The 23,578-nt window shown below is 31.9% G+C and overlaps 4 protein-coding genes and 3 non-coding genes across 8 annotated transcripts; 5 read left to right on the plus strand and 2 right to left on the minus strand.

Annotated features, from left to right (window-relative positions):
• Positions 1-339: 339 nt before the first annotated feature.
• Positions 340-432, plus strand: LOC149498483 (small nucleolar RNA snoR26). The gene has a single exon (XR_016319855.1). It is a non-coding gene; the product is annotated as a small nucleolar RNA snoR26 (small nucleolar RNA).
• An 84-nt stretch (positions 433-516) lies between these two features.
• LOC149498484 (small nucleolar RNA snoR27) lies at positions 517-603 on the plus strand. Its single transcript, XR_016319854.1, has one exon. It is a non-coding gene; the product is annotated as a small nucleolar RNA snoR27 (small nucleolar RNA).
• A 66-nt stretch (positions 604-669) lies between these two features.
• On the plus strand, positions 670-763 carry LOC149498485 (small nucleolar RNA snoR27). The gene has a single exon (XR_016319853.1). It is a non-coding gene; the product is annotated as a small nucleolar RNA snoR27 (small nucleolar RNA).
• An 883-nt stretch (positions 764-1,646) lies between these two features.
• On the plus strand, positions 1,647-2,645 carry SOUL-1 (SOUL heme-binding family protein). The gene has a single exon (XM_089717765.1). The coding sequence runs from the start codon at positions 1,893-1,895 to the stop codon at positions 2,493-2,495; it is 603 nt and encodes a 200-aa protein (XP_089573891.1). The 5' UTR covers positions 1,647-1,892; the 3' UTR covers positions 2,496-2,645.
• Positions 2,646-2,704: 59 nt separating this feature from the next.
• LOC149498487 (protein transport protein yos1-like) lies at positions 2,705-4,039 on the minus strand. 2 transcript variants are annotated; one of them, XM_089717767.1, is made up of 3 exons: positions 3,882-4,021; positions 3,317-3,433; positions 2,705-3,099 (listed from the first exon to the last, which is right to left on the minus strand). In XM_089717767.1, the coding sequence occupies exon 3, from the start codon at positions 3,094-3,096 to the stop codon at positions 2,863-2,865; it is 234 nt and encodes a 77-aa protein (XP_089573893.1). In that variant the 5' UTR covers positions 3,097-3,099; positions 3,317-3,433; positions 3,882-4,021; the 3' UTR covers positions 2,705-2,862. The 2 variants fall into 2 exon arrangements, with proteins under 2 accessions (XP_089573893.1, XP_089573892.1); XM_089717766.1 differs by lacking the exon at positions 3,317-3,433 and having other exon boundaries at positions 3,882-4,039.
• Positions 4,040-4,161: 122 nt separating this feature from the next.
• Positions 4,162-6,655, plus strand: FLN1 (fructokinase-like 1). The gene is made up of 2 exons (XM_089717764.1): positions 4,162-5,034; positions 5,655-6,655. The coding sequence occupies exons 1-2, from the start codon at positions 4,213-4,215 to the stop codon at positions 6,345-6,347; spliced, it is 1,515 nt and encodes a 504-aa protein (XP_089573890.1). The 5' UTR covers positions 4,162-4,212; the 3' UTR covers positions 6,348-6,655.
• A 1,077-nt stretch (positions 6,656-7,732) lies between these two features.
• LOC149498489 (O-fucosyltransferase 19-like) lies at positions 7,733-11,652 on the minus strand. Its single transcript, XM_089717763.1, has 8 exons — positions 10,769-11,652; positions 9,983-10,061; positions 9,827-9,894; positions 9,626-9,714; positions 9,402-9,534; positions 9,030-9,262; positions 8,456-8,932; positions 7,733-8,343 (listed from the first exon to the last, which is right to left on the minus strand). Exons 1-8 carry the CDS (start codon positions 11,324-11,326, stop codon positions 8,082-8,084), a joined length of 1,899 nt encoding a protein of 632 aa, XP_089573889.1. The 5' UTR covers positions 11,327-11,652; the 3' UTR covers positions 7,733-8,081.
• Positions 11,653-23,578: the final 11,926 nt, after the last annotated feature.

Here is a 23,578-nt window from a genome sequence, read left to right on the forward strand (position 1 = left end):
TAGGTACATCACAGTTATTATTTAAGTAAATTTTATTAAAAATGTTATAATATCAAAACATATATACATGATATAAAAAATTATAAGTGTGTACATCCTCGTCAAAGGTAGCCTTAGCCAGTGTGTGGGATAAGTGTAATTCACATGCCAAACAGGGCAATAAGTTAAGCCCGATCAGGGCTTTAAATTCCAATTAGGGTTTTAGATCAAGCAGTGTAAACATATTCATCGGCGAAGAAGCGGAGAAGCTCAAAATTTGTTTTGTAAGACGTTTTACTGATTTGCTTCTGTAGATTGTTAGTTTGTTATATTACAAACGACAAGTCACTTTTCTTCTTCTGGGCATCAGTGATGAGTTCATATAAAATCGTTATCCTTGCACTTTGATTTGCAATGAAGAAATTAATGGGGATTTATATCTCTGAGATGCTCTTCTATTTATTTTCATTAATATGAACTTTTTATCTTTGTTGCCATTTTTCTTCTTGGATTGAGTTTTTCGAAATTTTCCCTTTTGCTGGATCAATGATGTTACTGGTATACTGCGTTATCTATCTGCAAATTATTTGAATTGAAGATAGCTTTCAGACACTGAGATCCAGTTGCTGTAACTTGTATCTGCTATGCTTTGTGTTTTTCTTTTTTAATGATTCGATTTCTAAAACATTTTTGGGATCAGTGATGTGAATTAGAAACTGCGTTATCTATCTGTAACTTCCTTGTTGGAATTGAAGATGTCTACAAACAAAACCTGAGATCCCATCCCATTTAAAATGGCTTTGTTTGAGTTGCTACTGCTTTCACTGCAAGCTTTATTGCTGTACCTGTTTTGTTTGTATGAGATTTGTTATTTTGACGAGGAAGTTCCCATTAATCTTAGTTTAAATGAGTTTATAAAAAGTTCAAATCAAATGCAGCGCTGTGCAATTTTTTTGTCAATGCAATTTTCCAGAACTGCATTTTTGCTACTGTAGAATGTCAAGTTTGGATGCTGCATATGTGCATCTTTGCAACTAGATTGTATGTTTGAAGGGCATTTCTGTTTTCAGCGGACACCAAAAGGCGGAAATGCAAGTAATCAATGACAAATAGAAACTCAAGGCAAAATGAAACCCATAATTACAGACAAGAAGGTAAATGAACAACGTTTTGAAATTAAAGAACTATGGAATATGAGACAGGTAAAATAACTAAAAATTTCAGTGATAACTAACTGGGTTAAACTATTTTAACCATGCTATAAAATTTAACTAACATATCCTCTCTAAAACGAATATGAATTTAAACTCCATGAGAAAAGACGAAGTTGACAACTAAAATTTACCAAGGAAATTTTGGTTGATTTCCGTAATCCAATTGATTTTGACTAGTGAATCTGATCTTTACCAATTCATTAATAAAATTTATCTATTTACAACATTCAGATTACAAGAAAAATATTAAATTTGATCAAATCAAACGAAGTTCGTGAATCTTTTTTCTTTCTGGCTCGCTTTGATTGGAAAAAAAAAAAAAGGGGTCTGATTCCAAGCAATTGCCGCTTGGGTGAGAGGTCTTCTTTTGAACTTTCTTTTCTTTTCTCCAATTTATTAAGTGACAAAAATGAACACATTTCAATCATATAGCTTTCTTTTATTGTTAGCCAAAAATGAAAATAGTATTGGATTCACTGGGCTTAAACTTCCATCAAGAATAAGAACTATCCAGCACACTGCACACCATTTCCGATTGAAATCGTGGATGAATAAAATCCACATGTATATCCTCAAATTCCTGCCACACGATTATCCTTGCCCCTTCTCCAAGCAGTCTTCAATCCATATTCAAATAACCCATTTCCAAAACCTGTCTTGATTAGCACATACAACCCATAGCCATCTCAATTCTTCAATATGGGACTGATCCTTGGAAAGATTACCGTTGAAACCCCAAAATATGAAATAATCCAAACTTCTACAGAATACGAAATCCGAAAATACCCACCACAAGTTCTCGCAGAATACACATATGATCCATCTCAATTAAAGGGCAACAAAGATGGAGGATTCATGGTGTTGGCTAATTACATAGGCGCAGTAGGTAATCCTCACAACAGTAAGCCTGAAAAGATAGCCATGACAGCTCCAGTTATAACTAAAACTAGTAGTGAAAAGATAGCTATGACGGCTCCTGTTGTGACCAAGGAAAGTGGAGAAGAGAAAAAAATGGTTACCATGCAATTTTTGTTGCCGGCCAAGTATAAGAAAGCAGAGGAGGCGCCGAAGCCAACAGATGATAGGGTAGTGATAAAGGAAGAAGGGGAGAGGAAGTATGGGGTAGTGAAGTTTGGAGGCGTGGCAACAGAGAAGGTGGTGGAGGAGAAGGTGGAGAAGCTGAAGAAAAGCTTGGAGAGAGATGGGTATAAGGTAATTGGGGAATTTGTGCTGGCAAGGTATAATCCACCTTGGACTTTACCTCCTTGTAGGACTAATGAGGTGATGATTCCAATCGAGTGAATCCCATAAATCATAATGTCTTTCTTCTATTGTTTTCAATGTAAAATTGGGTGTTACCTGTTTTACTATTTACATGGTAATTAGATTTTGTTATCATCAGCTTTGAAAGCTGCCTCTTATTTACAATTATAAGTAGACATCATTATCGTATATCCAGCAGTCATTCATTTATGTTCAGATGAATCTTGATAAATAAGATGAACAAAATCTAAAAACAACAAAAAGAGATATTCATTTTGGCGACAATAATTATAGATTTCTGTAAAAAGTTATGGGACATTGGAGAACACTGAACAAGATTTCTTGTAAACAGTTTAATGCACACACCAAGAAATGAAGCAATGGCACAATTAGTCTTGCTCAACCTTCAGCCAGAGAACAGCTTGACTATGATAATGATGATGTTTAAAAGTATAAGTGGCAATCTCATGAATTGGCAAGCATGTATGAGTCCAACAATCTGCCCTTTAATTGAATTTCTTTTGCTTCCTTGAAGTTCTGCCAATGTCCAACCTCTTGGAGCAAGGAATCTATCTTCATTCAGTATTGCTAACGCATTTGCAAAAAGCAGAAGACCTTCCAACAAAGTCCAGAAACCCATTTTCTGCAAGATAAAACATTTGTATCCTCAGTTTCAGAACAAAACCCAGAATCTTCATATGATGTTTTTCTTTTCTTTTTTTTTTTTTCACTTCAGTTGCTGGAATTGAGACGCGCAGGAGTTAAAGTGAAAAATAAAAACTTCAGTCAATAATTAGATTATTCCACTTCAAATGACAGATAAATAAGCTGAAAACGAAAACATTATTCATAAGTCATACCTAGATAATCCTACTTTATATAACAGATTCCAATTATAACACTGCCTCGCTCTAACTCAAAGATGCAAATTTTCATCATAGTCATGGAACTTGTAGCCCCAGTGGTTTGAGTGTTTGCTTTTCAATTCACCGAGAAAAAAAGAAAGTAACATTGTTAATTTTTCATTAGGATAATGAAAGTTAAAGTTCTTGCAAAAGGGAAGAAACAAAAATTTGATTTCAGTTAACAACATCACATGAAGAACCTTAAAGGAAGAAAACAAGTAGGGAAATAGAAACCTAACTTCCAACACAAAAAGCCCCAGAAGAAAAAAGAAACAGCATCAAGATAGAGGACAGATGATCTCCAAAGCTAACCATTCAACCAAATTGTTTCATCCCCCAATCAAAATCCAACAAATTGCAATCTAATACCAAATTGAACTTTCAATCAGAAAAATTAATCTTATCAGACTTAGAATTAAAGAAATTATTTATCTTTTTATTTAACAAAAATCACTCTCTGTGACTCTGTCTTATATATCATTTTTCGATCGGCACAGTTGCAGATGATAAGAGTTCTTACCAGATAAATGAAGCAGACGCAAAAGACCAAACCTTGACCAGCTCCGTAAACAGAACCCTTTATCGATTGAGAGAGCTGAAATTAACTTCAAAAGTTCCGAGGAGGAAAGGTTTAGAAGAATGTGGGAACATTAGATCTTTGCGTCTTTCTTTCTGATTCGACCACGTCATCATACTTTTGATCTAACGGTTCAAAAAATATCCTTAGTTATGTATGTTAACTTGATCCGACCGGACCCGATCCGATTTTTTAGTGATATAATTATAAATTATAAAATGTAAAAATACGACCCGATGTAATTGGATAAACCCTTGCAAATTGAACTAAAACCATGGCTGCTTCATTTCTTCTACTTCCTCATCTTCACTACTTTCGCTCGTTTGTCTTAAACCCTAACGATCAGTTTTCGAATTCTCTAAAGCCTTCACCTTTTGGAAACATTCTTAAGCTACATTATCCGTTAAAACCACCTCAAGCGTCTATCAATGGCGATTCCACCAACGGAGCTATTGAATCCTCAAAACCCTCTCGCCGAGGTCGCAAAAAGAAATCAACGTCTCCTTCTTCTTCAGCTGTCGCTCCCACATCAGCGAAAAAAACTAAACGGTCAAAGAAAATCGAAGCTGAAAGTGTCAATATTCATACAAATTCCGGTAAGCAAACATCAGTAGTGGAATTAGACGAAGAAATTGAAGATTACGATGATGGAATTGATTTCCCGTACGATTATCCGCCGTTGATATGCTGTTTCGGCGCCGCGCAGAAGGAGTTTGTGCCTTCAGTGAGGGTGCACGATGATCAGATGCACCCGGATATGTATTCGCAATGGAAGATGTTGCAGTGGGACCCGCCGGAGTTTGCGCGGGCACCAGGTGGAGCGCCCTCTAATGTTGCGATATCGCACGTTAGGCTCGGGGGCAGGGCCGCGTTTATGGGGAAAGTCGGGGACGATGATTTTGGGGAGGAATTGGTGTTGATGATGAATAAAGAGAGAGTGCAAACGCGAGCAGTGAAGTTTGATGAGAATGTCAAAACGGCCTGTAGTTTTATGAAGGTTAAATTTGAGGATGGCAAGATGAGGATGGAGATGGTGAAGGAGGCCGCTGAGGATTCCCTTCTTGCCTCTGAATTAAACCTTTCTGTGCTCAAAGAGGTAATCACAATAATCTGTTTGCTACTTCATGTTTTCTTTACATTTAATTAACTTAAAGTTTTTGGAATTTTGATATATAGCTAACATGTTTAAACAAATTGTTTGGATTTTTTTTCATTTTTAATTGCATGGAATTGGTTCTATTTAAGCCAAGAAGTAAGAATTTGTAAATGAGCTCTAAGAATATATATAGAGTTTTAGAAATTTTTGTAATAGCTCTTTATTGAAATGAATCTTATGCATTATAATCTAAAATATCAAACTCAAGATTTCAGTAAATTTGATATGAAATTTTATATAAAATTCATTTGTAAATGAAATGAATTCCATATTCATTTGAGTTCAATGAGAATGTAAGATGAATTGTTTGATGTGTTTCACATGATAGAAAGATTCCTAATTTTCCTATATGGAAATGAAATTGAATATCAGAATTTGCCTTTTGTAACCATTCACCATTGCATTGATTATTGAATGAAAGAACAATTATCAAACAGGGAATATCAGATGCGATGTTCCTTTTCCATCTGTTGTGGGGAACTGAATTGATTTAAATGTTGATACTGAGAAAAGGATTTGATGAGTGGATGCTTATTTATTTACTATAATGGCTAATGCAGGCTAGGATTTTCCACTTCACTTCAGAAGTTCTAACATCTCCTTCCATGCAATCAACCCTTTTTAGAGCAATCAAATTGTCTAAGAAGTTTGGAGGGCTTATATTCTTCGATTTGAATTTGCCACTGCCTTTATGGAGGTCACGTGATGAGACGAGAGAAGTTATCAAGAAAGCTTGGAATGAAGCAAACATTATTGAAGTTTCAAGAAGAGAGCTAGAGTTTCTCTTAGATGAAGATTTTTATGAGAGGAAAAGGAATTACAGGCCACAATATTATGCAGAAAATTTTGAACAAACCAAGAACTGGCGAGATTACTATCATTATACCCGTGAAGAAATCTCTCCATTGTGGCATGATGGACTTAAGCTTTTGGTCGTGACTGATGGAACACTTAGGATTCATTATTACTCCCCTTCATTTGATGGTGTTGTGGTTGGAACAGAAGATGTGCTGATAACACCATTCACTTGTGATAGGACTGGCTCTGGTGATGCTATTGTAGCTGCTATTATGAGAAAGCTTACCACTTACCCTGAGATGTTTGAAAATCAAGATGTTTTGGAGAGACAGCTTCGCTTTGCAGTTGCAGCAGGAATTATATCACAATGGACAATTGGTGCAGTTAGAGGGTTCCCTACTGAAAGTGCAACACAAAATTTGAAAGAACAGGTTTATATACCTTCTATGTGGTAGGTTGGAGTCAAGATTCTGAACATCCATGATATGAGTTTCTCTGGTGGGGTCATCTCATGCATTTGGGGATTTCTGGGCTTTTTCCAGGCATTCAATGGCCCCGTTTTGTAACCCCCTACTTGGGAATTTTGTGATTGAGAGAAGATTTCACGAAATGTAGGCCAATGGGCTTTACCCCCCCAGGTATGTTTCAACTTGAGGTGCTAAAATTAGTGGGTTTTTCATGTAAATTATGGAAGATTTCATTTTTGCACTGTACATTATTATTCTTGAGATTAAATCACAGCTTTTATGAGCAATTTTTTACAGTTTGAGGATTCACCAAATTGCATTCATTTAGAAAACGGCAAGCTATTACTTCAACGTTTTAATTGTGAATTTACATGATTTGAGGCTGAAATATATGACTCTGATTCGATCAAATTAATTGATTCCATCAATTTTTTCCTTTATCAAGTAAACTTGAATACCCGTTGAATGCAATTGAAAAGGCTCTCAAGTCCAAAGCAGTATGTGATGGGGTTAAAATTAAAAGGAAAGGGGGAGGGCTTTCACACTATGAAAAACTTTTCCAGATGTTTGAAAGGATTTCACCCGACCAAGCATAAAGTTCAAAAATGTGAAAAAATGAACAGATAAAAGCTATATATATATATATAAAATTAATATGAGATAGCTTTCTAACTATGCATGTTTAATTTGTATGTGCATTTCATAAAGCATGGGTCATGATAGAACTGATTCCATATTTCTTACCTTAAAAGGCAGTCCCTTTCCAATTACCCATATGATGATGACTTTATATTAGCTAAAAATGTTTGAGACTACGATATATATTTTATTGATGATATGTTATTGTAAATAAATAAAATATAAATTGCACTGGCAAACATAAACCACCGACTAAAGCTAGCCAACCACTTCCACTTTCTTGCCTTTTTAATTCCATGGGCAACATTGGACTAACTTTGTGTCATGAACATGATTATGTTTGTGCCTACTTTGGTATTTGATCTGACAACACTTTTAGTTAAGTATGATGGTCTGTTTTGCCTTCTTAGCTAATTTTTCAGTTAACTTATCACCTTGACGTCAATATGAAGTCCTTGAGTATATTTTCACCACATGAATTTGTCGGAATAATTTTGGTCATGGCTTGGGATTGCTTCTTTGACAATGAAATTCTTTCCCTATTTACTTTTACAAGCAAATTCATAATCTCAATGTTGAATCATACACGATGAGTTTCAAAATATTCCTCTACGTTCAAAAGGTCCATATCTGTATGGAAGGGCAAGAAAGAAAGATGAATTTGCTGTGAAAAATACTGAACACTATATCCAGTAACATTACAATCAATTGTAATTGAAAAAAAATAATAATAATAAAGGAAAATAATGAATAACTTTTCTTTTGTGTTTAATGTATAATAAATAAATAAATGAGAGACCTTTTTTACCCCATATGCAAATGGTACTAAAGTCCATGCCTGCATAACTAACCTGCTTCACCTAAGGGTTGTAGTTTACTTCTATGTTCCCTAAAATTCCTGCTTAAGTCCTCTATCTAAAAAAAGTGTACTTTTGTATCACATAAGAGTTTGCAGCTGCCGGCAGCTCCTACATTCCGTTGTCTGTGCAAACGCTGCTCGATCCAGACACCCATGGCAGCCAACATTTCGGCAAATGGGTATCAAATAATCCGCAACTTCAGCCACAAATCTGTACTCTGCCTCTACCTTTGCAATGCTGAACCAAGACTTGGTTTTACCCACTGCTCAAATTTCAGGGTATTCAAGTTCTCCTGGGACCTGTTACATACACAACCAGGAAAAGGATTTGCATAAAAGTTTTCTTCCAGCCTCGGTGATTCTCCTGCTTGCCTAAGATACGGAGCTCCTAGCCTGTTGGAATGTAAACTCTTAACCGTTGAAGAGAATTCTTCCCATGATATTGCACCCTCATCAAATTCATCAATCAATTTGACAAAATTTTGCCTGAAAACGAGGAAGACAAAAATAAAAAAAATAAAATAAAAAAAAACCATCATATTAGGAAAAACACTAGTTTTAGCAAGGAAGAAATAAGAGCAGGATACTTTAATTTTACCTGTCAGGATTGATAGTTTTTCGAAATCCTTCAAACCTTCTATGCCCCTGCACTGCTTTAGCCATATTTCCATCATAAGTATAAACAAAAACATCACTTTCAAGTGCTACAATATAATCCAAGGCAGCTAGGCGGTTCTGGTATGCCTTGAAAGGTTCTAACTCTTCTGCAGTTGCTAAAGTTGAATGACAAAAGACATTGGGGAACTCTGCTCGAAAAGCTGCCAAGCTGTTGCTACCATATATTTTTCCGGCAACTATATAAATAGTAGTAGAGGAAGGGTATCCCATAGCCTTGAGAAACATAGCCGCTTCTCTAGGAGACATTGGACACCCTCCCTCAAGTCGCCGTGCTCTACTATCTATCTCCTTCTCCTTCCAATGTTGGACTTTGTACCTCATATCTCTGAGCTCCTCCGCCTCTTCTGCAGTAAGATTGTGGTTACAGCCTGTGAACGAAAGCATGTCTTTCTCATACCTGTTTGATAGTATCTCATATTAGTCTGCTAGTTTTTTAAATAATGGTTATATTTTGCCATAAAAATTCACTGGCAATAACAACGTAAGGACTGTACCTTAAATGAAGAGCAACATATGGCTCACTATTATTCCTTAGTCTATCGACCAATATCCTGCCCAGATCCTCAATCTCCTTAGAGTAACGGAGAGCTTCATAATTGGCACGGCACCTCAGCTTCTGAATGGAGGTCGCAAGGCCATTATTAGCTATGCGTGAATCAGTGTGGGTAAACTTTATCACCCTATGCTTCTTTAACAATGAGCCCATCTCACCTCTGTAGTAACTAGCCTGAAAATGAAGTGCCTAAGCTGTAATTCCAATTAACAGAGAAATGAAGTAGAATATTGTAATTCCAGCATAGAAATGAATTAAACAAAATCATTGTCTTGAAAAATAACACAAAACTTCCATGGCATTACTTTCAGACCTTTGACCAGGAGATAGGTGCCTTTGAAAGAGGCTTCTTTCCTGCATATTCAAGTGGCAAATACTCTACGACTTCAACATCATCCTTTAACGCTTCTATGAAGTGCCTCCAGTCAAAAATGTCTTTGAAAGTGCTGTAGAAGTATTAAAAAATGATTTCATATAAATTTTCAAAAATTATAACTCTCTTGGATCTATAGAAGTATTAATTACTGAATTTAATACCTTGGATCTGTCCAAAATGAATCGTGATCAAGAGAAGGTAGGACAAGAGTCGCATTCATTAGCTTCGCAACAGCAACCATGTCACAAATCTGTTCATCAAGGTAATAATAATAATAAATCAGCATACAAAAATTTAAAAAATTCAGAATTTTGTTTATTGTGGATAAAAGCTGATGGAGAGTGGTGAATAGTTTAACTCACTCCTGTTCTCATTTGATTCAATCCACCGTTAGCATGAACTAGAAGATAACCATTTGTCTTTTTAGGCCCTAAAAAGAGTTCAAATTTCAATAAGATAAAAAAAGAAAAGATAATGCCATGCCATATATAAATGCTTGACCGGTTTTTGGAGCATACTTATTTGTTTTCTTGGCCGAGATATACATTGATAGAAATTGTCGCTATTGGGTCTAATCCAAATTTCTGGGGTCTGCAACTGCAAGAAAAACAAAAAAAAAAGTAAATATCAGGCCAATTCAAGCCGAACTGAAAGCAACCCATAAGCATAAAAATCAAGTGGTCGTAGGTCATTCGCTAATATAATAGTCATAGCCACCCCGCGTCAAAATCTGGCTGCGACCCACTAAAATTCTTGGAAAGTCAAATTAATGCCACACCACGCACGCACAAAGTCCCCAACCTTTCAAAGTCTTCCTCAAGGAAGAAAAACCCAATCCCAAACAACAAACAAATGAAAAAAGGAAAATTATCTATTCTGCAAAAGAGTTTTGATTAAAAAAAAAATTAAAAAGAAAATTCTTGATAAAAAAAAATTTTAATCACAGAAAATGAGAAAACGTAATTATGAAAAATAAAATGCTTTCTTTTAAAAGGTAACTTTTTATGATTTAATAAAAAAAAGGGAAAAAAAAAGCAAAGAAAACGAATCAATCCAGTCTTCCTTCGCTGGAAAACTTGACTTCATTGTTACTGGGAAATCTTTTTAACTTTTAACATTCGCCGATGCGTGTATAAATTGAATAGAAAGACAGCAACAAACAATTTCTCAATCTTTTTTATATCTACTGAGTCTATCGTGAGAAATGAAGATATGGAAATGCATTGGTTTTCTCGAGAAACAAACAGAAACTAGAAACTAGAAATGTAGGGAAAAACAATGTTGTCCAGGAAAATTTGACTTACAGGAAATTTCTCCAAAACGCGCTTTGGCATCGAGGCTGCATTTTCTGTGACAGCACGTTGAGCCATGGCCCAATCTTCTTTAAAGGTCTGTAGAATCAAAAGCCCATTGTCTTTCTTCTTCTCCACGTGATGATCCAAAAACGAAAATTTAAGGAACACTGATATCACCACCATTAACGTAAGAGCAGCAAAAATCTTACGGCCCATATTTTTACTAGATCTCAAACTCTGTCCCATCACAGCCGTCCAATGGCAACCATCCTCGAGTCCGAGCAGCCAAGCATCAGGAACAAAGAAGAATAACTTTCGACGAAACAATAGATACCTAATCACGGGATGGTGATGGTGGTGATGGTGGTGGTGATGGTGGGGCCCAATGGAAGAGCCGTTAAGCGTGTCTTCTTCGTCGGGGACAACATCATAATAATCGGAGAAGGCAGAATTTTTGTAATCGGCGGCATCAACGCGTCGTCTAGTGGCGGTGGGCCCAAGGTGGCTGCTTGGGCTAACGTTGGTGGAGGAAGCGGCGGCGGGACCACCGGACGACGTCATTGCCATCCGGGAAAATAAATCAAATTATCCGCCAGACACAGAGAAAAGCTCGCGAAAAAAAAGCTCAATAGAAAGAGAGAGAGAGAGGGAGAGAGTGAACCGTTAGCGACTTGGGTCTTTGTTTGAGAATGGAGTGGTTAGTTCCTCCGGTGAGGAAGGAGGAGGCTCCGGAATCTAAGGAGAGAAGAGGTGCGAATTCTCTTTTCTGATTTTGGCTACTTATAATATATACGGTTTTGGTTGGTAAAATTTTGTATTCTCTCTTTTTCCATTAAGGAGCGAGCATGTTCTGCTTATTGTTAAAACGGGACTGCTTAAACAATTCATTTTATATTTGAAATGACATAACTGCCCTTATTCTGCTGAAGAAGAGTCAAGTGAATATTGTTATTTATTTATTTATTTATTTTTATTATTATTATGTATATATGCGGGCATAGCCTGGCTGCTAAAAAGCTTGAAAACGTGATGCCAAATAAATAGGTATTGGAGTCCCATAAGTCTTATTCTTTCTTGAATAAACCATTCACCCTTTTTTTTTTTGAAAAAAAAAAAAAAAAAACAAAATCACTCATTTGTTGGAATTATTATAAATGATAAAAAAAAAATATTTTCGAGTCAACTTATACCAACCAAAGTAAATTTTCTTTTTATCTATGAGTTACGATTTTGTTATATTCACTTTGACTCTTGTTAAGAAAGTCATAAATTTTGTTTAATTCTTTTGTTAAGATTTGATTTATAGTAACAGTAATAATATATTACTAATTTTAAAAGAAATATCATAAATTAATAATATAAAATTTGACTAATTTAAAATAGATATTAGCTATCAAAATTGCCGGATTAATATAGTTTTTGGACCATGAGAATTATTTTATATCATGGGAACTTTCTTATAAATGGGAACTTATGTTCATTAATTATTATTATTATTATCGAAAAAAATAACTAACTATTATTTTAATACTTATGTGCACTTTAATTTTTTTTTCTTTTTTGAGAAAATTATGTTTATTTTAATTGATAACAAAAAGATATTACAGACTAAATCTTTTCATTTTATTCTTATTAAATTCGGCTTCCAACAAGTTAAAGGAAATTTATGATTGGAAGATTAATTTATAATAGAAAGAAATATTTAATTTCTTATTTGATTCTAAATCTTTAACTATGCTCATGAAAGACATAGAAATAAATCCAATCACCAATGATGTGCTTCTATAAATATTATATTAAAAATTTTTTTTTGTCATTATTGAATATTAAAAATTATTTCTTTAATAGTAACTCAAAAAATTTATCTCATTATTGAATATCTAACCAAATGATTGCATTTTAATCAACTATCTTTTTATGAAAAAAATATTAGGATATATATATTTGAAAATAATATTAAGATAGATTTACTGTTACGCAAATCTATTAACTACTTTCCCTCAAAAAAAAAATCTATTAACTTACAAATAATATCCTATTATACATATTCAAAATTTTTTTTCTTAAAGAAAAATGTCAATAAAGAAAATAAAACAGTGATAACTAAGAGAAAATTCATGAATTGAAGGAAAAAAAAAAAGGGGGAAGGAGGAGGTACCCATAGACGGTTGGTTTGATCAATTGAAGTAAACTCCGTCGAGCCAAGTCTATCTATAAAATCAGTGATTTGAAACCCTAATTTAATTTCCATTATAATGTTAATAAAAAAAAATGAAGGAATTAGGAAGAAGGAGGTAGAGAAAATGAAAACTTGATAAATAAAGAAATAATTAATTTTTTATTGATATTTTTGACGGGAAATATAAATTACATAATCAATTTTTATTTAAGTTTTAAAAGAATTATCTTCCAAGAATAAAATCTAATAATTTGAACATGCATTTTTTTTTTTATTTAAAAATTTGGATATGGATCCATAGAGATAAATGACTTATCCTAGATCTAAACTAATTAAATATTTCTCTTCTCAAAAAAAAAAAAAAAAAAAAATTGTAGTGAAAATGAAATTGAAAAAAGATGATAAAAGGAGAAGAACAGAGAGTCGTAATGCATTGAATTGGAAGATAATAAAACAATAGGCTTGAACTTGAATCGCCCAGTGATGCATCAACTTTAAGAAAATTGCTTCAAGTTGCAATGTTACTTCTTATTATAATATCGATAATGAGTTGCTTTATGTGATGAAAATAAAGTTATTTCTAATAAAAATAATAACCAACAACTAATTTATTTATTTATTGTTCAACCGAAAATATGTATATATAATAATAATAATAATACAAATTTCCTTCAAAAGGGGAGATCCAATCATCCAATTATATGTTATTAGGTTACCACATGAATCTCGTGAAAATAGAACGGAAAGTATTCCCTTCTTGTACGATATGTTTGTTGATTCCTTGCATAATGCATTTAATTCTAAGAAATTTCTTAACGCAAATCATGACTCTGCTTGTTGGAGTTGGGGATCATAAATTGATGAATACGACATGATTTGTTGTGTCGTCTTTGTATATATATATATATATATATATATATATATTGTGCTTTGACAAGTTCCTCTAGGAAATAAATGCATATTATGGATGGAATCAACATATAATATGTCAGGTGTTTGATTAAAGTAATTTTGGACGTCACGACTTACACAAGGACAAGAAGGGAAAGCTTTCCTTTCCTTTCCTTTAATTAAAGTAGCATAACCATCCTGTATAATTCTGTTAGAGTGAGCTTTACAGGATAAAGCTATAATATTGCCAATCAAACATGACCCGGTTAATCTATCCTTTAAAGATATGGTGCGTGGAAGCAACCACGAAGCCAGGAATTAAAATTAATAGAGGCTAAAAATTAAAAATTATTTTGATTTTAAAGGGCAAGATTAAAAATTTACATATTTTTATAGGTAAATTTTAAAAAAATTTGGGTGAGGACATGGGTGAAGCTAGGATTTATAAAAGAGGGAGACAAACTACTATAAAAAATTTATTAGGAGAATGTTATAAATAGAATTATGGGAGAGCAAAATGGTTGAAAATGTCTAAAAATTTCTTTGGCAAAGATTTGAACCTTGGTGTTATTAAGGGATTTTTTTTTTTTTTTTTTAATAAGAGGCGGCAATTACCCCTCAAGTCATCCTTGGGTGAGGGGGTCGGAACACTCCTGTTGCTCCCTCCCTCAATGTATAGAAGATTTTAAATTCGAGTTCTTTTAGATGGGAGATTTTGATTGGATTCCTTTTGTTCGGAAAATTTTAGATTGGAGTCCTTTTTTTCCTATGTATTTATGCTTCCTTTTTCTTAACGTTGATTTCAGTTGAATTGTGGATAATACAAGGCTAAAATTACAAGTGAAGTCAGTTAAGTTGTGGAAGTTGGAAGTTACTGCGGTGCGAAAGTTTCGGAATAATTGTTGTTCCTATTCTCAAATCAAAAGGGTTTTGTTAATTTTATGGTGTGCTGAGAAAAATTATTTAATGCTATTTACATTTTCTTGAATTAAAAGTCAACTCATTTATCCTTTCTTCTTTTATAATTAACTTACCATCCGCTCTTAAGCATGTTTTCAATTTTAACGACATCTATTCATTCTTTAGATTTTGCAGTGATGTTAAATTGTAGTGCTTCTGATTATTTTAAGTTAAAATAAATTATTTTTTTATTGAACAAATTAATCTTATTTTATATAATAAATGTACTAAAATACATTTATCCTATTTTTATTGTATTTTTTATTCCAAGCAGAAATTATTTGTTTAATAATATCAATAATGTATTTTTCTTTTTAACATATTATTTTTTTAATGATATGAATTAATGATTCTTATTATTTTAAAAAGTATAATAATTATATAATAAAATTAATTTTTTTAACTCACTAAATTAACAAAAATTCAATTAACGAAAACTCATTCATCGGAAGAAATCCAACTCAAAGCCTTTCCCCTGATGAAATTAGCAAGCAACAATAGTAGCCATAGCCAAGGCCAAACACCTTAAAAATTCACAGTAGAAGGTAGTCACGAGACCTCATAAATTAAAAAGTTTCCCTACTTTACGCGGCGAAAGTTCAGAATTGCGAAAAAAAGAAATCACAGTACATTTTAACGTTCCTCGGTATTCGTTATCGTCTGCAACAAGATTCTACGACATTTTCACTTTTTGCAATTTTACTTTTCAGTTTCAAACGACACGTGGCATTTCTGTGCTTTCTAAGCTCTAGCCGTTTGATTTCATGATTATTGGCCACAGTCACAAAAACAATGCAATCATAGGGATCATTTTACTTGTATTATATTATTATTATATAAAATCATTCATTTATGCCATCGTATATACGCGGAGAGAATATTTGCGAGCTTCCACGATCTGTTGTCGTCTGTTTTATTTATTCTTTAATGTTTTCTTAAAACAAAAATGAAATGTCATATATAAAGTATAAAATCATCGCATTATAATAATATAAATATAAAAATGGTATAATTATATAAATAAATATATAACATATAGTTAAAAAGAATTTTAATAAAAATAAACATTAGTGTCAAAAATTTTAAATATTATTACAATTTTAAAATTCGATCAATTTAATTACGTTTTAATTTTTAAAAATATTAAAATAGAATCATGGTTATAACATTAAATCCATCGCTTTGAATAAATTAAATATAATGTATTTATTCAATGGATTTAGAATTCTAAAGTTTTTTCAAGTTTTAAGTTTTAACTAAATAACTAATAATAAAAAACTTGAACTTTAAATTTATAATAACTATTTTATATTTCAATACTTATAACTTTTTTGTAGAATGAATCAAACCTAAAATTAAAATTAAATAAAAAATTAAAATTGAAATTAATGATAAAAATATACAAAACAAAGGCATACACGTTGAATATAAAAATATAATGTAGTTGTTAAAGATTTAGAAAAGAGAGCCAAATCTTGCAAATTAAAAGAGAAAATAAGAGGAAAATTTCTTGCCCACACCCGGTTATAACAGTCGATGAATGCAATACAATATTAATTAAAAGTACTAATATATTTATTTTTTCTAATTACTTACTATGGTCTTTATTATCCTTTCAAAAACATATGATAAACTATCTTTAAATCAAAAAAATAAAATAAGAAAAATTATAAATCAAATACCCAGTGAGAAACAATAATGAATGCAACAAAATATTAAAAAGAATAAGAAACATATTTATATTTTTTTTAATTACTTACTATTGTTTTTTTTTTTTTTTGAAAATATATACGATAAACCATCTTAAAATTTAAAAAATAAAATAAGAATATTATAAATTAAATTAAGAATAACTAAAACGAGAATCAACAACATGCGACACACGTCTTAAATACTAGTCATCATAAATAGCTATTTGATAAACATTAATGATATGGACTTGTCGTGAGATGAATTCTGCTTTTCTCGCTAAGATTGGGTGGCGGATTCTTAATAATGATTCTGGTTTATGGTATCGCCTCCTGCGGGGGAAATATATGGAGGGGCGGGATGGTGTGCAAGCTTTGCCTCCGAAGAATAATGCTTCTATTATTTGGAGGGGCATCATTCACAGTACGAGTATTCTTTCTCGAGGTCTGTCTAAGTCTGTGTGTAATGGTTTACTGACTTGTTTTTGGGAGGATGTGTGGTTGCTTCCTGAGCCTTTGATTTTGCATGCTTATGCTGAAGTGCCGTTTAGTGTTCGCACTCATTCTGTAGCTGCCTACTGGATACCTCAGGGCTGGTTATGGGCTTCTATTTCTCCTTTTCTTCCATCTTCTGTTTGTGCTTTGTTAGAAGCTGTGTCTCTATTTTTTTTAATAGGGATTATATATATCATATTTAAAGAGGCTAAATTATTTTATAATATTAGTTTAAAATTTTAAGTTTAATTTTAAGGACTAGAGATAGTTTAATTAAGGAGGTCAATGAAGTGTGTAGTAAGCTTTTATCGGATCTGGAACAACCAATAATCAAACTATATGAGCATCAGGCAATGGATTCAATAAGTCCATATCATCGTATCATAACACATAAGTTCTATTTCAGGATATTCAGACATAATTCGCATAATGGATAATTTTGTCCCTTAATTATCGTGGTTTTTACCTAGTGGTTTCTTAAATTTTGCAGAATTCTATCATGACCATGTATTAATAAATCCTTCCCCACGTAGGATAAGAAGAGCATGCATCCAATCATGTTTGGGAGAGTAAGTACTGATTTTCTCAGCCAAATGAGTATCCAACGTGGCGAGATCAACGGTTGTTATTATCAAATAGTTTAAGGAGTTTCTTTACCAATTTCTCCCTCTTCAAAATCAATCCCAGAACGACATCAATCTTTCTCACTCTCTCAACTGATTTTGTTTATCCAACTAAAATCAATTTGAATATGGCAACGTATGTGAAGGAAATTAAGAAGCTTGAGCAACTGTTGGCAAATGATTATGGTAAGTCAGGGTTTTGTGTTTCTGGTTCAAGTTTTATTAGAAATATAAGCAAAAAGGCATCAATATTAGAAATAGAAAATTATAGAGGAATAGAGACTGAAAGAGAGAGATGAAAAAGAAGAAGAAAATAGGAATTTGCTGGTTGTAGAAGCCAAAACTAACGGAGAGTCTCAGATTTTGTCAAACTGTAGATAGGCCTCTCTTGTGGACTCTAGATATTGTGATTTTCTCCTCTTTTATATATATATATATATATATATATATTATTTTATTTTCTATTTTCTTCTCTTAATCAATTTCTTGAGCTAAAGATTGTAAAGTATGGTTTGGATTGTGATGTTTATATAAATAAGGATTTTGGTTCATTTTTATAGTTTCTGCAACAAAAAATTTCTAATGCATGGAAGATGTTTGATGAAACGTGTGAAAAGAACCAACAGTAAAAGGAGGAAATCTTTTTTTCTTCTAAATTGCCGTTATGAGTTATCTGGTTGTTGACTCCAACTTTCCCATTACTTCTAACCATTATGCTGCTCTTCGTGCACAATGAAATAAAAGCAGATTGACGAACGATCTCTGGACAGACGCGGATTAACAAAAACAGATTTGTTCTTCGATTAACATCGTTTTATTTTTATTTTTTACTTTTTTTCGGTCATTGTTTTGTTAACTTTACTTTTATTTTTTTATCCAGACATTATTTTTGCTCTACAAGGATTACACGTGTTATTACTCAGTTTACGTCATCGCGAATGAATTTCACCTCTTTTTCACATTTTGGCGAGAACATGTTTACTGAACGATTTGTTAATACAGAATCTACGATAGAAATTCAATAGAGTTGAGGGGACCACTAGGAGAAACGATGATAGTTCAAAGGTGAAATTGTACATAAATTCATTCATGATTTTATTATCACATTAAAAGAAACTCAACCATCCTTTATTATATATATAAATTCACATTTAGTTAATCATTATTACACAAAAGTACACTGTCATTATTATTGACTATGGGAAAATGTAATGAAATTACTGAAAAGTACATTCCTTCGGAAGAAGGAGTTGGACCGGCACCTTCACTTGGATCAAAAAAATAAATTTGACAGAAGTGAGCGATACATCCATGGATGATATAGGACAATATACACATGTTGTAACACCTTCTTTTGAATTCAAAATGCTCGCACAAATATCATGCCACAAACAATAGCAAATAATCGAATATTAGATAATCTAATCAGCCAAAATCATTTTTTCTTTCCTTTACTGAATGACTTGACATAGTATACCAGTATTGTATTCCTTGTTTTAATAGGCTTTACCTTTTGCTAAGCTTAATAACTCTCATCTCTTCAGACTTTTGCTTTCCTTTTGATACTGGCCGCTAAAAGATAATGATTGATTCCATTGAATTAACGGTATCTATCTATCAACTATCAATTGGTATAAACGGTTAAATCAAACCGGTAATTAGTGTACTTTTCTTTTGGACTTTCCTCCTCTTCATACTAAAAAACTTTCCTCCTTCTCATACGGAAAAATATAGACAAAACGTGAAAAAGTTGACAAGGAGTTTGAACGGGTCTCCGCCCACCCAGTACGGATATTGATAAAGACAGCATGTCAATTGTCAACGACTCAAAAAACGTGAGAAGGAAGGTAGTTGGTTTTTTCCTTTTGAGTGGTCCAAACAGAATCTGAAAGAGAGAAATAAAATTCAGAAAACGAAACGGAATTTTATGTGATAATAAATTAATAAAACAGCAAATCCTATATGGCCTACACGTTCGGCAATAGGTGGCACTTCCACCGTCATCTCTCCAGCTTTCATTCGCATTATGATTGATTCATTTCCATCAACCGACTACATATAATTAATGTCCAGCTCATAAAATAATAATCCATTTCTTTTTTTTTTTCTAGGATAATACTCCATTTACTTTTGAAAAATAATTTATTTTCAAAATATATTTTATAAAAAAGTTTAAATAATTTATCTGATAATAATTATAATAATGTTAAAATTAGTTAAAAATATTCAGAAAGTTTATAATTCATATGACTCTAACAATATTTATAATTATAGAAATTTTCATATTTTAAAATTTATTATTAAATAAAAAAATGTATAAAAATGATAAAAATGTATAAAAGATGCATCCCCAACTTTACACCCCTAATCCAAACCTGCGGTAGTAATTAATTTGTTATTATAGTCGTTTCAAATATATTTAATTAATATTTAAATATACTTTAAATGAAGTTTTTTATATTGAGTACCCACAAAAATCTAATCCGCTCCCAACTCTGACAGCGAACGCTTTAACAGTACAGGGTCTCAGTGGCGGAGCGGTGTGGTATTTATTGATTAAACGAAAAGAAGAAAAAGAAAATAAACCGTGTTGAAATTCCTTTCATTTCCTTAGTATAGAGGATTTCGAGGTGTTTATTTATTGATTAAAACAATTTAATAAAAAAAAAAAAAAAAAAAAAAAAGAAGAAGAAGAAGATTGTCGACGGAGTATGTTTGGGTTCGGGTGGGTCAACAACAAATTTAAACTGTGAAAATTCAAACAAACGTATAACATAATTCTTCTTCTTCTTTTTTAATCAGCAAAGAAAATTATTTTATTAACTGATCAACAGGGAAAAACTCAAACTGTAGCACTACACCTAAATCAATAGACTTCCCCCAAATACTTAAACTTAGCCAATAGAATATTAGGTAAAAAATAAATATTATTAGGTTGTTTTAGTACAATATTCTCGATCCATATATAATAAATATTAAATTGATAAATAGTTTTTTTAAAAATATTATTTTTGTCAAAAATCCAACAGTAACACCCTCAATCGCAATCAATGATGTGATTGTAAATGAAAAATATTCCCATAATTTCCTAAGTATAGTATATATTGTTGAATAAAAAAATTAATAATAAAAATAAAATTTCAAATGTCCTTTTGAATATTAAATTATATTCACATATAGCATATGACAAATTTATAAATTTGAAATGTGATATCCAAAAATTGCAATTAATATAATTTTAAAATTATTTACTTTTGATTAAATGAAAAATAATTTGGATATTTTATCAATTAAAAAATTATAAAAATTAGGAATTTTATCCTTAACATATACCTAATATGAAAACATGATATATAATCGAAAAATTATATTTTATTAATTTAATTTTGCCATGTATATGCTTTGGGATTTTTGACAAGTAATAAAAATTTGTTTATTAAATTATTGATTAGCAGATTTAATTTTGTCAAGATCTTTTATATATATATATATATCTTATTGCTTTGGGTTGTTAGGATTCATTAGATATTGAGATATTTATACTTGTAATTAGTTGTATATAAATACTTTTGCTCTCAACAAACAAATCGGGAGAGTCATTTTTACTCAAAATACCAAAATTTATCAATATTAAAGCCTTCTTTCTTTCTCCTCAACAAATGACTCATTGACAGACTAATAAATAAACTAACTTTTGACCCGTGGCAATCAAATTTTATTATTGTGGCAACAATCTAAAATATAATCCTTCGTCCCTAAAACATAGTTCACTTTTTGTTTTCATATAAATTAAAAAAAAGTAATAATTATTATAGTTAAGGTACAATTTTATTAATTCTAAAAAAGGATAATTTTATTCATATAACTTTTCTATTATATCCATCTTAAAAAACACATGAGTAATTATTATATTAAAATAATTAGTATGAATTAATGAGAGTTATTGAAAATAAGATAAAATTTAATAAGGTATAATAGACAATTTAAAGATTAACTATAATGTAAAAAAAAAAATACACTATATTTTGAGAAAAAAAAAAAAAAAAGATGAACTATCTTTTTGGACGGAGGAAGTAAAAAAAAAAAAAAACCTAATAACTTTGAGAGATATTAAAAAGTAAGTGAGAAGATATAAGTTTACATTGTCAAAATCTATTAACAAAATATTAGAATTTAATTACACTTTTAATTGCATTAAATCAAAGTCAAGTCTTATTATATTTTTTTTAACAGAAGTATTATTATATCTGACTATCAATATATTTCTAAATTCTCTTTTTTCTTTTTCTATAGTCATCAAACCTTAATTTTAGTTTAGAATTTTCGTTGTTGTTGGGAATAGCCTCTAATGTCTACTCTGTTTTTCGCTTTTAATCTATTCTTCATCTTTAATAAATTCAAATCTGCTTTTTTTATTACAAATTTATTTTTTTTATTTTTATTTATTTTGTCTACATATTTAAAGTTTTTTTTATCCATTTTTTTGTGAGGGTTTTGATTCTCTTCTTTGTGAGGGTTTATTACCAAATAAGAATATAGTATTTGATTTTACTTGTTAGAGAATTTAGATCTTGATTTGTAAATATAGATTTTCGATTAACAGAACCTGATAATAAAGGTTTGTTCCTATATTGGTGCATGGTTCCGGAGACTCGTCTGTATATATTATATGATGCAAGTTCTTGGAAATTCAATGCAGGTATAAAAAAATCAATATTTTTCAATCATTTTCTTAATCATTGTGAAAAGAGCAAATATTGCTATTAAAGTCGAATGGAAGGAATAATAAATTCTAAAAAATATGATTTTTTTTTTTTGGGAGAGAAGAGATGAAATAAAATTATTAACTCAAGGAAAAATACAACGAGCATGGGAAATATAAAATCCAAATCCGAAAACGAGCATGATGGCAGAACACTCAAGCAAGGAGTGAGCGCCTCCAATAACTTGGCTCTAAATCACACTCAAGCAAGGAGTGAGCGCCTCCAATAACTTGGCTCTAAATCCAAATAACATTAACATCACTCATAGAATCTATAAGTGACTTACAATCCGAAATAATGATCCCTAAAGGAGAATTATCAACGGTACTAGATTTTAAAGCATAAAAAACTGCTTGAGGATCAATGTAAATAAAGCCTCTGCCAAGCCAATTATCACGAACGTAAATGAGGCAAGACTGTATAGCAACAACCTCAACAATAGCAGGATCACCACCACCATCATAATAACCAGAAACTGCCTCATCCCTTCAAACGTAATGCCAAAACCTGCAAGCCCCATATATGTGAAAATCGCACCCAACACAAGAGTGCTAAACGTTGGAATTATGAATTAAAATAGTTTGATGATGTGTTGAATAAATTGTGCCATGGCCATTTGGAGTCCTTTGTACGTAAACTTTAGCTACATTCCATTCTTGCATGAACCTGCATGTATTAACATGCACTTGATAAGGCGAAAGAAGTCTCTGATTCCGTAAGAAAGAGTTGCCTTGTTGCCAAATATTTCACCCAAGCATAGCGAAACATGTTAAATTTCTCAGTATTGGAAGAACTCGAAATCTACAGAAATAAATCTATAAAAGCAGTGTTAGCTAGGAACTCTCCAAACCCACCATAACTCCACACTTCTCTATCCCTACCACAACCTATCAGCACATGATTAAGATCCACCAACTCCCATTAAAAAAGGCAGCACTCATCAATATTGACACCCTTCAACCGAACTCTCTCTTTAGTAGGAAGGAGATTCCTCAGACTATGCCAAATAAAGTCTTTTACCTTCGGTGGCACATCCAACTTCCAAACTCTTCCCCAAAAATCACCCTCCACGCTACCACCCTAATTATCCAAAGTTACAGCATACGCGTTTTTCATTGTATTACAATCTCCTCCTATCGAGATGACAAATACGCTGGTCAGCTCTTTTCACAACATTAAAGGGTATTTCGGGAATTGCACTAACATCCCTACTATTAAAA

This window comes from Jatropha curcas, chromosome 2, assembly GCF_041381405.1.
Source record: "Jatropha curcas cultivar XTBG-Jc1 chromosome 2, XTBG_Jcur_1.0, whole genome shotgun sequence".
Lineage (NCBI taxonomy): Eukaryota > Viridiplantae > Streptophyta > Magnoliopsida > Malpighiales > Euphorbiaceae > Jatropha > Jatropha curcas.